This window comes from Larus michahellis, chromosome 1, assembly GCF_964199755.1.
Source record: "Larus michahellis chromosome 1, bLarMic1.1, whole genome shotgun sequence".
Taxonomy (NCBI): domain Eukaryota; kingdom Metazoa; phylum Chordata; class Aves; order Charadriiformes; family Laridae; genus Larus; species Larus michahellis.
The window spans coordinates 83,005,228-83,019,029 of NC_133896.1; the positions used below are offsets into that span (position 1 = coordinate 83,005,228).

Genomic DNA, 13,802 nt, shown 5'->3' on the forward strand with positions numbered 1-13,802 from the left:
CCCAAAAGCAGTCTCTGGTGCAGCAACTGTATTTGTAACTGTAAAGGCTCGTGGGGTTAGAGTACGGTTTCACAGTTCACCGCAGCTAGCTTCTTCTCAAAAAACAATGACTGAAACAAAACAAACAAACAAACAAACAAAAAAATCACCCCAGAGAAGAAAGACACAGGCAGTGTCCTACCAATCACTGCAGGTGTTGGAGTGCTGTGAGGAACAACCAAAAACCTCATCCAGCAAGGCTGAAACTGGCAAATGACACACCTTGCCGGTGGTGTAACCAAATAGGGCTTAAGGATGCACTGACTGTATCCCCTTTTCCATTGAAAGGAGCTTTTCTTTACAGGGGAAGAGACACAGGAATGTACTGTTTGTGTATTGGCATTTTTGAATCACAGTTCCATACAACAGTGTGTTTCCCATGTCTAAATTCCACACCTCCCCACACCCCCCACAGTCATAGACTCTAGCTAATGCAATTTGAAAGGTCACATTCTGGTTAATAAACACAGCTGTTTTGTCCAGTCCACTGACAAACATTTGTACACCGGCTGTGTTCAAATGTAGACCCAAATTCCTGCCTTAGTTTACCTTCCTTTTCATTTTAGTCTGAAGAAACAAGAAATTTTGCCTGCCCTGGACCTTTACAAGAACAGAGAGTGTGATGATGAAACCCTATCTTACAGATTTTGTTACTTCTGTTCTTGCATCAGGATCTGTTTCAAAAGCTGTCTCAAAAAAAAAAAATTATATAATTAACAGGCTGCTTATTGAATTCAGAACTACCAAAATAATACAAGAAAATTACTTTACCTCCCATTTCCTCCGCAGAAGCAAAATCACATTGGAGAAAAGTTTCCCCAAAGGTCGTTCATTACATGCCTGAGAAGTGGCTGCTAAGACTGAAGAAGTTACTGTTGTAAGAACTTGCAGTGAAATTCAGTAGCATAGACACACTTGACTGCCAGTTATCTGCAGAAAAATCCTTTTCACACTAAGGAGCCAACATAGAGTTTTTAGGCCCAATCGATAGACAAGTATTTTTGCACCATATTTAGCATGGGGGGGGTTTATGAGGATATTATGGATACACTATGAATGGACAGTGCCTGCTACTCCTTGTGTGCCTCTCCGTGTAACAAAACTGACTGTAAGCACCCTTTGCTCCCAGCTTTTCCATCATGCCTTCTCTGTGCATACAGGTAAGATAGAAGGCAAGAAATACATGCAGCCAGAGATACTTCTGCTCTGAAAAAAATCTCTTATCTGCACAGCAAGGCAGGAAGAATAGCCCAGTCATTACAGTGTACTTCCAGTCCGTTGATATTAATTTGCAAATGTGAGACTGGGAACCATACACACAAGAGCAGGAACAGCTACCACAGAAATTCCTCTCTCACAGTTTCCTTCTGACTCACCCTGTCACCACAACGTGCCTCATCATGTCTGGGCAAGTGCTCTGTTAAGGAGAGTTGGTTACTAAAGACGTTTAAGAAGTATAGCTCAACACGGGAGCCAGGCACTGCAGAGAGCTAGAGGTGGAGAGTGGGGACGGATAAGCCACTTCTGCACAGTGACTTCTGTGTGCAGTGCAACAGCGGAGAGGTCTTCGGTGTGGTCTGATCTTTCCCTGACACAGGCTGAGTGGTGGCATGGAGCCTGCCAAGCTCCTGGCCTTACCATCCTTTCAGCTCAGCTTTTCCCCTTCTACCAGTTATTTCAGTGAATTTTTGTAAAATAATTTCATTTTACATTTATTTCATAACAGCGTGTGTAAATGTAGCCTATTGCTTTCTGTGCAGCTGTTGTATTTGTGCACCGATACATGAACAGATATCTTTCATACCTTAACTCAAAATAACAACTATTTCCAGAGCATCTCATTTTAAGGAGATAGAAAACCCTGATGTTTGCTCTATTTACAGGGTCCGTTCAGGTGGATAGTTAAATGAAACAGTCTTAGGTTCTAGCCAGGAACCAAGACTCCCGATCTTCACATTCAGGAAGAAAACACCCATCCTTAACAGCGACACTTTAACTCCTTAACTTGCCTTCAAGATGTTACACTTTTACCATGACTCAGTAATCAGAACAGAGCCAGCTTCCTCTGTGGTCTCACTGGAAATGCTGAAATGTGAACCATTCCCACCGCCCCAGCGTTGGTCTCACTGCAGTGTGCCCCTACTCCCAAAGTACTCCTCTTGCAGGAAAGAAGGGTGATGAGCTGGAGATGGAGGATGAAGAAGGCTACACCGCTTTAAATTTACGACCCTTAGCTTCAGTTATTACTTCTGGATATTCGAACAGCAACAAATGTTCTACGTTTAAGGCTCCAGCCAGTTGTGTCAGAGTAGGCAGTAAGTACAAATGGAAATTAGCTTTTCTATCTAAATCAGGGCATAACTTGAATTTACACGGTCATGTTGATTGCTTTATAATCCTTCTAAACTTTATAGTATGTTCTTAGATAAATGTTGATAGAAACGACAGAGAGAATAATCGTAATGGAGTCTTGCGTGCTATAGTTTATGATCACATGATATTTTTTCCAAAACTTATCTTTACTCCAATTTTTTTTTCCATTTACTCTAATACAGAAGATAAATTACACCTTTCTATAGATTTTATTTTTTTTTTTGGTAGGTCTCATTTATTAAAGCAGGGCATTACAGGGGAGGAAGGCACTAAATCAGAGAGTGAAGGCCTTGGAAATGGAGGCAATTTCCTCAGCTATGGGGAGTAGAAAGGTGCCCTGATTATCAGTCATAATAGCGAATGTAAGCTCTGATAGGAGTATATGTTTTTATGTGTTTACACTCAAAGCTGAGTTAACTAAGGTGATGGATTGTGCCCATGGAAGGCCTGAGACCATAAAATGATGACTTGAGTACTGTTGCTGAGGCTCAGGAATTCACCAGGTGGCTTATGTGTGAAATAAATATCACTGCTGCTATCTTCAGGTTGGGTGGAGAAGACAAAGACTAAATTAACATCATGCTGGTGCTGTTTGGGCTATCCATTGAGAATGACCACTTGACATGGAAGTTGGAGGACAAGCTGCTGAGAAGCAGCAGCCAGAAAACCAAGGACAAAATATAGTGAGTGTGATCTAGAGGCAGAGCTTCCTGGAAAGAAACAGGTTGGCAAGCTCAGAAAACTCTTAAAATAGCCTTTTGATATGCACAGAGAACAGGTAAAGTAGTTAGACTTATGACCAAATTAGGCTGTGAGGGATGTCTATAGTTCATCTTTTCCAATTTTTTTCCTCAAAAGGGCTAGGTCTAAAGTCTGATGAAGTTGCTCAGGGCCTTGTCCACTTGAGTTTTGGAAAATTCCAGGGATGGACATCTCACAGCCTCTCTGGGCACTTGTTCCAGTCCTGAAAGGGAAGAATATTTTTTCCCTCACATCTAATTGGAAGTTTCCCTGATGCAACTTGTGACTGTTGTATTGCGTCCTTTTGCTGTGCCTCTCTGACAAGAGTCTGGCTCCATCTATGAAGCCCTTTTAGGTAGGGGACAACTGAAGTTAGGTCCTCCCTTAGCCACCTCTTCTCCAGACTAAACAAGCCTACGTCCTTCAGCCTCTCTATAGGTCCCTGACCAACTCAGCGTTCCTCCGCTGGACTCTCTGCAGTTAGTTGACATATCTTGTGAACTGGGAAGCTCAACACTGGACACAGTACCCCAGACGTCGCTTCATGACTGTTAAGTAGAGGGGAATAATCACTTCTCTCAACCTGCTGGCTGCAGTCGTGCCAATGCAGCCCAGTGCTGGTCAACTTTTGCTGCCACAAGGGCACACTTCAGTACCCACTTTCAACTTGTCCACCAGGACCCTGAAGCATAGCTGCTTTCTAGTCGGTCAGTCCCCTACCTGTACAGCTGCATGGAGTTGTACTGTTACAGGTGCCGGACTTCACATTTGCCTTTGTTGAGCTGTTGCACGTACAGCTCATTTCTAGGATTTTTAGGTCCCTTTATTAAAAGGAAGCCTTACCCTCTGGCATATCAGTCACCATCCAAATGTTCTATCATCTGCAGTCTGTTCAAGTCACCTTAACTGGTGAAGGTTAGGGTCATCTCCCTTAACTGCAGCTATGTAAGTTTTATCTGTCAAGTCTATCCGGACTTCTAGGCACCTCTGGAGGGTGTTTCTTCTCACCTAACAGAAGGTTAGTTCCCTGGAGGTGCTTGCTCTGATGTACTGTACTTCAGTAAAAAAAACTTGATGTGTGTAATACTTTTCAAGTAACCTGAGCACTCTAAAATAGATATGAAAGAGTATTACAGAAAATTGCAGAGCACTCCTACTCAAGGGGAAAAATGCATACACACACACACACACACACACACATATATATATAAAGAAAAGATTTTAGTCAGGGGATAGTCAGCTGAAAAATTCTGGAGAACTACATTCCTGATTAGACATTGGACCACCATGGAAATTCGGAGAAAGAGCCAGAAGAACGATGAACGATGCACTGTTTAATGTTCAAACATTGCAAACATTTAGAAATACAAACCACAGGTTCTAGAAGCAATTGTCCAAAACTAGTTGGTAGTTTTTCCTTAGCAAGGCGGAGAAGTCTTAGAGATTGTTTTATTATTTCCAGGACTGTGGGAACTGCAAAATCCAATCTGTTTGCCTGTCTCCTGAGAAGAAATTTTATTTTAAAACACTAGAATCTCAGTTAATAAATATTCTCAGTGGATAAATAGATATTTTCTCAAAATTACTCCAGGATATTCATGACAGTGATAACAAATACTGCAGTAAGAAAAAAAGATGCTCTGCAGAAGGTATAAAGGTGAACTGGTATTGTCAGAGAGAAGATAATTCCACCGTGTTGTGAGGAAAGCTGTTGTTTTTGATGCTGAATACGTTTTTTGTTTATCTCAGGAGTCTCTCCCTCATCTTCCGTATGGCGGCCAGTGGCCTTTGCTTTCCTCATGTTGTGCCTGCTGCTGCTGCTGGGGCTGGTAGCCCTGCTGGCCCTGTGTAAGTACTGTAGTGTCTGGACGTGCTGCTGTGGGAGTGAATTCCAGCTGTAAAGCTAATTCTTTTCATCCCCGAAAACTGGCCCTGGTGTCCCTGTTTCCCGCAATAGAAATAGTCCAGCAAGTAAGGAAACAGTGCAGCCCTGCCACAAAGTCCCCCTGCAACTGAGTGTCAGCACAGGTCACTCAAAATTACTAAAATCTGCATTTATAGTTACCTTAAACCCAAGGGTGACACAAATGTAAAACCTAAACCTAATTAACCCTAATGCTAAACTTAAACCTAACTCCAACCCTAACCCCTAATCCTAACCTCTAAATCCTTACCTTAACCCTAACCCCAACTGTAATCTTAAACCTAAACCCTAACCCCAACCCATTTCTTAAATGCTTGGTTTTCACAGATAGAAACTAATCTCGTTAGCCACACCATCTTGATAATGGTGCCCCCCTGTGACTATTGCCGGAATATTTCACGGTTACCGTTCCCTCTTTTTTTGGGGATTGCAAGGTTTTTGCACGGACGGCAATGCTGGCATCAAAGCATTGTGACTGGTGCATTTACTCAACGATTACAGCAGATTCTCCGTAGAAGCATTTGAATTAACGATAAAGATGATGCCGCATTACATTTGGAAGCAGAGACAGAGAGTCCCTGGCTTCTTTCGGAAGGAGGGAAGCAGTTGCAAGTGCCCAGTATGACCACTCAGGGTGCTCCATGGCATCACAGAAATGTTAGCTCAGAGGCGATTGTTCCGATTTCTAGTCTGACACCCACCCCTTCCTCCCCACCATTCAAAGCTGGACCATCACCGACCCCAGATAAACTAATCTGTAGCTTTGTCCAGATGACTTTTGAAAATTTTCAAGGGCAGAGAAGCCCTCACCTTCCCAGGTGACCTTTTCCAGTGCTGCACAACTCTCCTGGTGAAGAAACTGCAGAAGATGTACACATGATGGTGGATGTATAAATGAAGTAGACAAAAATTAAAGGAATGCCAAAAGCTACAAATTAAAGACAAATTTTTTAAAAACAATCTTTGATAAGCATTTTCATACCCTTTAGTTTTTCAGGTTTCCAAGGATCCTGGGGAAGGAAAGAAGCTGCAGGAAATGAGGGAAGCATTGTGTTTGGAAGGGAAGGAGAAAAATGGTAAATGTGGTTGTTATGTAAATAGGCACAAAGCACCTTCTTTTCAGAGCTCGTTGAGTGAGAGACTATAAAATCAGAGGGAAAAGATCTGATCAGTTAGTGCCTGGGTTTAACTGTGATAGTATTTGAGTTGTGGATATATGTACGCTAACGGGCAAAACAACTTGTCTCTCGCCCCTCAAGAGCTCAGCTGATTCATGGCTACCATTAATCTCTTCTCAGTCAAGCCAGTAGCCAAAGCCCCTGTGTTTCTCGCACGTCTGCATAATACTTTCTCTGATTTCTAGGAACAACATGTGCTGTCTGCCCAGCAAGCTGGCTGAAGAGTGGAGCTGACAGCTGCTTCTACATTTCAAAGGAGAAGAAAACATGGAAGGAAAGCCAGGAGTTCTGTTCCTCAAGAAACTCCACTCTTCTTGTGCTAAAAGACACAATAAAGATGGTACGGTCTTAACCTCATACATTCCTTTATGTCACATGTTTTAACTTCTAGTAATCTTGTAGGCAGAAAAGAGTTTGGTCCTTTACAGTGCATGTATTTAATTTTCTCTGGCTCAAGTAGCCTTCCTGCAAGTCACAAGATTGTCACGACTTGCAACAGTTTCTAGATTGTGTGCTGTGAGAAATTGTGAAACTATATATATTATGAGAAATAGAATAAGCCATTGTATAAAATAGCTTAACTAGCTAATGCTTAGGTTTTCACAAAGGCAATAAATTGCATATTGTGCCATGGAGGAGAGACCCACCACACAGAATGCACGTTTCCATTATCGCTTTCCACAAGTATTATTGATGGCTCCCAGCATCAAACCCACATCAATGTGAAATCTAGAGAGCGGCCAATTCACCACGGTACTGTCATTTGCACGCTGCAGTGCAAAGAGACTATAAAAAGTTGTTTTCTGACCTTGTATCATACCCTCACAGAGTGGTGTTCATGACGTTACAAAGGCTAGACAGCAAAGGATTATATTATGACAACTGAAGAACTTTTAGGGAATTAATAATTTTAAGTAGTCTTACTAATTGGTAATGTGCTGTTAAGACCATACTTTGCCCAGGGGTGTTCTCTTTGACCTCCAAATAATGCCTCAGCAAGGCACATGGGTTCTGGGTCTTGTCTGTCAGCCATATGCGAAGGCCTCAGACAGGCTGGAGAATCTCAGAAGGTGTTAGAGGCCTGTATTTAGGGAACAGGCTACTAGCCCCCCCCACTGTGTGAGATGAATCACTTCTCAGGCTCCATTGGATCTGTTGGCCAGATCTCTGCTGGCTCTAACTGGGGCTTAAACGGCGCTCCCATATTTATATCTGAACCGCAGATATCTAAAGGCAGTGCAGATACCTAAAGGCAGAACAGATAAAGCTGCCTTTTTTTTCTTTTTCTTTAAAAAAAGCAGTGGTTTTACAGATCCAGGGTACATTTGTCTTGTGGCAATTCAATAAACAACAGTATTTGAATGATCCTATAATCAGAGCAGTCAGCACTGCTTCATGGAAAACAAGCATGGACAACATGTTACTCTCCTATTGAGTAAGAGCTATTTCCTTTGGTTGTAGAACTTTCACAGATGGAAGATATAGAAACTTGGGTCTTATTTTTGAAATATTGTTGTGATGATTTTCCCATACCTACAGGTTTCTCTGCCACGGGATTCACAGCTTTACTGGGTTGGATTATCATATATACCTGAAAGGAGTGGCTGGTACTGGGAGGATGGAACAGCTTTTTCAAAAGAAGTGACAAAATGGTAAGCCTTCATAACTTAGGACCAGTGTGGTTCTATCTGATGGGCCCCAGTAAATTATATGAAACTTGTGGTTCTGTTTTCCCATGTTTGTCACATGTGCAATGATGAAGGAGCGTGGATATCATAGTATCTGTTATGGAGCTCTGAATTTGTGTCCTGTTTAAGGAACAACGGATGGCAAAGTACAGCTCAATCACATGCACCAGACTCAAAAGGACCACCTAGCACAAATAAAATAGCTCTAAGGGGGAAAATAATTCTACATTCCAGTGGCAAATCAGTATGATTACAAATGGTTCAAATATAGATCACGTGATGTCATTGGGACATCATTAAGCCATATCTTTTAATTTCCTAGGGTCGTGTTATATGACAACACCTTCTGTGCCTCCGTATATGGACAGATTATTTACGCCAGCCAATCCTGCTCAACAAAGCAATTCTGGATCTGTGAGAAAGCGGCTGTTCATTTCACCTGAAGAAGCACTGCAAGAAGGGATGTGGGATCTGCCACTGGGAGATACCAACTTTAGAAACTGGAAGTTTTAAATATATTTTGTTTGTTTGTTTGTTTATCATGCAGTTTTCTCAGAATGGTGATTCAAATGGGCAGGTCATTAGAGACTAAATCTTCCTCTTTGCCTGCATTTTCCCTCCCAGGCTCACAAAAGAGAAAAAGAAAAAAAAGCCCCACAAAGCTAAAAACTACAGGCCTATAAGCAACTTGAAAGAATTAGCTACACTCAAGCAATGATTCTTGTGTAACTCTGTAGGTTGACAGCCACATATTCTTGTAGATCTCTATATTCGATGGACTCGATGATCTCAAAGGTCCTTTCCAACCATGAAGATTCTATGATTCCATATTTCTTGAACTTTAGTCAGCATTTTATACTAACACCTGCCAGTCATAAACCATTCCAACTGCATCCCTGATGATTTTACTGACTGAATTACTTACTGTACACGCTAACTACTCTCCACCCACAATCCTCTTCTAGATCAGTTTGCCTAGGCATGCCTTCTTCCCTAAATCTGTTCTTCCAGCTGTTCCCCCGTTTGAGGTATGGGGATACAGAAAGAACACAAGGCTCTATTCATCCATGAAATTCTTTTCACATATGCATTAATATTTATAGGAAAAAAAGGACATTTTTTTATAAGACTACAGGGAATGCCTGGGAGCAGTCTCTGTTAAAAGTAGAGTCAAATGTCATGGCTGGATTAAGACATTACCTGAATAACTTCAGTGCTACCATAACATTAATTGCTATGCAAATAGCAGGGAGGATAATAATTATGTGTTCCATTCAGAGCTACACTCAATTGGTACGCAAACTGATGCAGAATCCATTGCCACAAATCTTACCTGAGCTCTTGTATTACATCCACACCGTTTGGGATCTCTGGAGCCCAAGGTACACTCTATGCATCATGTGTTATTAAAGCACTTGTCATACTTGAAAGAAAATGATGCCTCCGTTTCTCTGGGTGGAGTTTCATTGCATGAGTTCTTTGAAGTTCTGTATGTCAGCATCTGTTTTGTATTACATATGCACATATTCCTTGCACATATGTACCTTGTATCTATGTGTATAGTATTTGGACACTTTCCTTAAAATAAATGAAAAAATAATAATATGTCTTTAATATTTCCTTGGAAAATATTCTTAAAGATTGAAGCAGTTCCTTGTTAAAAACTGAAATGCTTTTCACAACATGCCAAAAGGTATTTGTGAACTGAATAAATTCACTACACTCAGTACCTGGACACAAGTACCAGTTGAACTATTTAGAATTCTTACTATTGCAGTAGTGTCCTGGTTTGAGGTAAACAGAACCAACTTTCTGTTCAGTAATTTTACTTCTTAGCTAGGCCTCTTCTAACTCTCTGAAATTAACAGCATATTGTGCAGAAAACTGTTTGTTCTCAGAGTGATAAGAACAATGTTTATAGTTCATGCCAAGGAATGGTACACAGATGTAAGAGACGGCCTGTAAATTCCCTGGCGAGGGGCAGAAGGCCCCCTGAGCCTTCAATGGAAGGCCTCAAACACTTGCAAGGAAATAAATAATGCAGGCCTGACATTCAAAGAGCTGATAAGGCTCACAGGCCTGGAAAAGAAGGGGGAGGAATGTCTTGTGAAGACAAGATGGTTCTGCCAGTTGTGCGGTGAGCTTCCTAGTTCTAAGCTCTTGAGGCCATTGTGTCCGATGAGTGACCTTTGCTTCATTATCTGCGAAATGCATATGAAAGTGCACATCCCTGCATATGCTAATGAAGATTATAGAGATCATGCTAAACATGTATGACTATGGCACTCATCTCTCCACCCAAATCATGCTATGCGTCACCTGGGAGAAGGGGGAAACCTGCAATGAGACTGTCCTTGGCAAGGGGGGTGGACCATGCTAATTCAGCAAACATAAAAGGGGAAAATAAATGCCCCCAGGGAGAAACAAAGAAGATCTTGCCTGGGAAGATTTTTCCCAAGAAGAAGATCGAGCCTGGGAAGATTTTTCCCAAGAAAGTAGACCGTACCTGGGAAGATTTTCCAAGAAAGAAGATTATGCCTGGGAAGATTCCCTGAAAAAGATGCTGGAAACGGGACTGCTGATCTCTTTATCTCTGTCTTTTTCTCTATCTTTTCCATTCTCTATCCCTTGTTTTCTCTTTTCTCTTAGAGTTGTTAAGTAATGGTTAGAGTTGTTAAGTAATGACCTTAAGTACAACCTTAAGCACCGCTTGCCATAAGTTGTCCTATACCTGTTGTTAAGTAACACAATGCATACCTCACCATTTGCCATAATTTGTGATATACCTAACCAATTATCATGGACTTGTTAAGACCTATACTAATCATTTTGGAAAGCTAATAAATGTTTGTAACACGGACCTTGAGATTTATCTCACCTTAGTCCACGCTGTGGGGGATTCATGAATCTGAAGTCAGTTACTCCCTCTGTTTCCTGAGAGTGGGATGTGGCAGCAGAGAGGCTCTTGCATATACTTACTGCTACAACAACCAAGGTCAGCTAATTTCATTACTTGTCCCATTTGAGGGTCACAAACCAAAAAGTGTAGAGGGGTCACACCTGTGGAGAGGAGCGGACAGGACAGGCGACCCAAAACTGACCAACAGGGTATTCCATCCCGTCTGCCCCATGCTCAGTAAAAGCTAACGGATCAAAGGGTCAGCTCTCTTTCTTCAGAAATCCTGTCTGTTCATCTGCCTTTGATCCCCATCTGTGCGTTTCTGACTCCCACTCTGGAATCCAGTTCCCACTGAGTCCAGCCTGGGACTTCCCCAGTGCCTGCTGGTGCTGTCATCCTGGGAGCTCAATACGGTTTTGTATATACTGTGTCTATTTCATTGTTTTCTTTTTATTTGATTATTAATATTTCATTAAAGTTGTTTAGTTCCTTCTAAACTCTTAGATCTCTTTAGCACTTGTCCTCCTCTCTGTGTGCGAGAAGTGGTGGGAGAGCATCTGTTGGCAGCCATTGGCCAATTCGGCCAAAACCACAACCAGTAGGAAGTGCAAGGTACAATGCAAGGAAGGTACAGTGTTTCACCTGTTTCAACCCATTCAACTTGAAAAAAATAATTCACAGCAGGCATGTAAGCTGCCACACTTTACCGCTTATTCTTCCCATAAATTAACTCTTTATTTTTTTCCTAGCAATCTGCTATACACCTTTGTTTGGTGGCTGCATTGTGAAAACTTCCTGAAAGTGAAAATTTCCTGCGCACTGTCTGGTGTGACTTTTTAGAGGGCATTCACTATTACTGCAGGAAGGTCAGGTCAGTGGTGATAGCTTCCAGGGTACATTTCTAATCTCTATGGCTGCATGATCTTTATAAACTCTTTCCATATCTTCATATAGTAAACTCCATTTGGCCCCGGCAGCTTGGAAAGGGCTTTTCCCCTGTTAACAGCAGTGAAATGCAAGTGAAAGACAGTGAAATGGGAGGAGCCATGGGAGGAGCTTCTGGATAGGAAAAAGCAGAGTTCATGAATGTCTGGAAGGCAGTTTCAGAAATTAAAGAGTTGAACCAAACACCCCGGCCGTGCAGTACCTCTTAACATCCCCCACTACATTCTCTGCTCCAGGCCCTGCACCAAGTGCATCCTCTCTTGTTCCCCGTGGCCTCCATCATCCTTGTCATGAGCACGCCCACTGCCCTGGAGGGGGTTCTGACTTGCCAGTAAATGCCAGTGCTCACAGGCTGAAACGCACTGTCAGCAAGACGCTAAATAATATGATGCCAGCCTGTGTTCACAGACGCTGTCTGTAGAAAGCAACAAAGTAAAATACCCTTTCCCCGTGAAGGTCAGCCAATTTACTAAAGAATCTGGTGCTCATCTGTTCCTGGATCTTCCTTCTCAGTTTGTTCTTTCTGTTTCAAATCAGACTCTTAAAAAATTTAACCATTATAACACCTCTCACTGATATGCTTTTAAATCACTAGCAGGTGACTAAAAGGCTAGAAGAAAGTGCCCAGGAGCACAGCTACAACGACAGACATGGGACCAGGTCTTTATCAGCAAGTGCTCCTTTGGCGCCCTCTATCTTGTCCCCATATTCATGCTTACGGACTGCTTTGCCAGAGCTGATTAAAACACTACTAGAGGCAACTAACAGAAACTGTAGTATGGGAAATCCCTGTTAGACACAAGGAGAACATTCTTCACAGTGGGGGTGGCCAAACATAGGAATAGGTATCCAGAGAGGCTGGGAGATCTCCATCCTTGGAGACTGTGTGAACTTGACTGGACAAGCCCTTGGGCAACTTCATTAGAGCTCAAAGCTGCCCTAGCTGTGAATAGGAGGTTGAACCACATGACTTATAGAGGTTCCTTTCAAACAACAGCGCTTAAGACATAAGTCTGAAGACACCATGGTTCTGCCATGCATCTTTTCCTGGAGGTGCCCGCACTCCTTGACACAGGTCTCAGTCTGGCTCATGCATCTCTAATGACAGGTTTCCAGTTACACAATCTCACTGTCACCCTACAGACTCACATCTCTCTAAGCCTGCCTGGTCCTTCCCACAGTATCTTCTGTCCCTAACAGGATCTCTCAACTCATATAATTTTGTCCATGGAACATGGTCCTTCACTCTGTCCCTGCCTTCACTTCGTCAGTTTTTGTATTTGTTTTGCATTAAATTAAGTAAGGCTCTACTCATCTGAAACATCTGAGGCATCGGGTGAGGTGCCAACCTTTCAGAATCTCCTCTCTTGATGTTGTGACTTTAATACATCCTATGTTCTCCTGGTAGGGAAACTTCAGGGGGAAAAGGGAAGAGTGCACAGAACTGTGCAGAAGGGCCAGGAAGGTGTCAGCCAAGCTTTGCAAAAAGAAAAAGGGGCTCCTACTTTAGTTGGGTGGTGCAGAGATTTTGAGTTACTACAGAAAGTATTATCCAGCCTGTTTCTCACTTTCTAAATTTATCTCTCCAAACTACAAGAAAGGGGAACAGGTGCTATTTTAGGTGCTCTACTATTGTTCCCTTGGGCATTCTCCCCTAAAAATCATAGTGAGTCTTCCCTTCGTACTCATAGATGACAAAGTCATGGAAAGATTCAATTTGGAAGGGACCTCTGAAGTCCATCTGTTCCAAGCTCTTGCTCAGTAGGTCTAATTTCAAAGCTAGATCAGATTGGTCCAGTCCCCGTCTACCCAAGTTCAGAAAATCTCCAAAGATGGAGATGACACCCTCTCTGGGCACCTCTTCCAATGTTTGACCACCCTACCTGTAACTTATGACCATTACTTCTTGTCCTTTCACTGTATACCTCTAAGAGTCTGGCTCCATCTTCTCCACAGCCCCTTTATGCAGTGAGAGACTGCAATTGGATTCTCCTTAGCTTTGTCCAGCTGCATAT

At 42.3% G+C, this 13,802-nt stretch overlaps 1 protein-coding gene across 1 annotated transcript; it reads left to right on the forward strand.

Moving 5' to 3' along the window:
- Window positions 1–2,129: 2,129 nt before the first annotated feature.
- On the forward strand, window positions 2,130–8,573 carry LOC141737796 (natural killer cells antigen CD94-like). The gene is made up of 6 exons (XM_074572766.1): window positions 2,130–2,354; window positions 4,903–5,001; window positions 6,067–6,153; window positions 6,441–6,595; window positions 7,795–7,907; window positions 8,266–8,573. The coding sequence occupies exons 1-6, from the start codon at window positions 2,228–2,230 to the stop codon at window positions 8,384–8,386; spliced, it is 702 nt and encodes a 233-aa protein (XP_074428867.1). The 5' UTR covers window positions 2,130–2,227; the 3' UTR covers window positions 8,387–8,573.
- The last annotated feature ends 5,229 nt before the right edge of the window (window positions 8,574–13,802 follow it).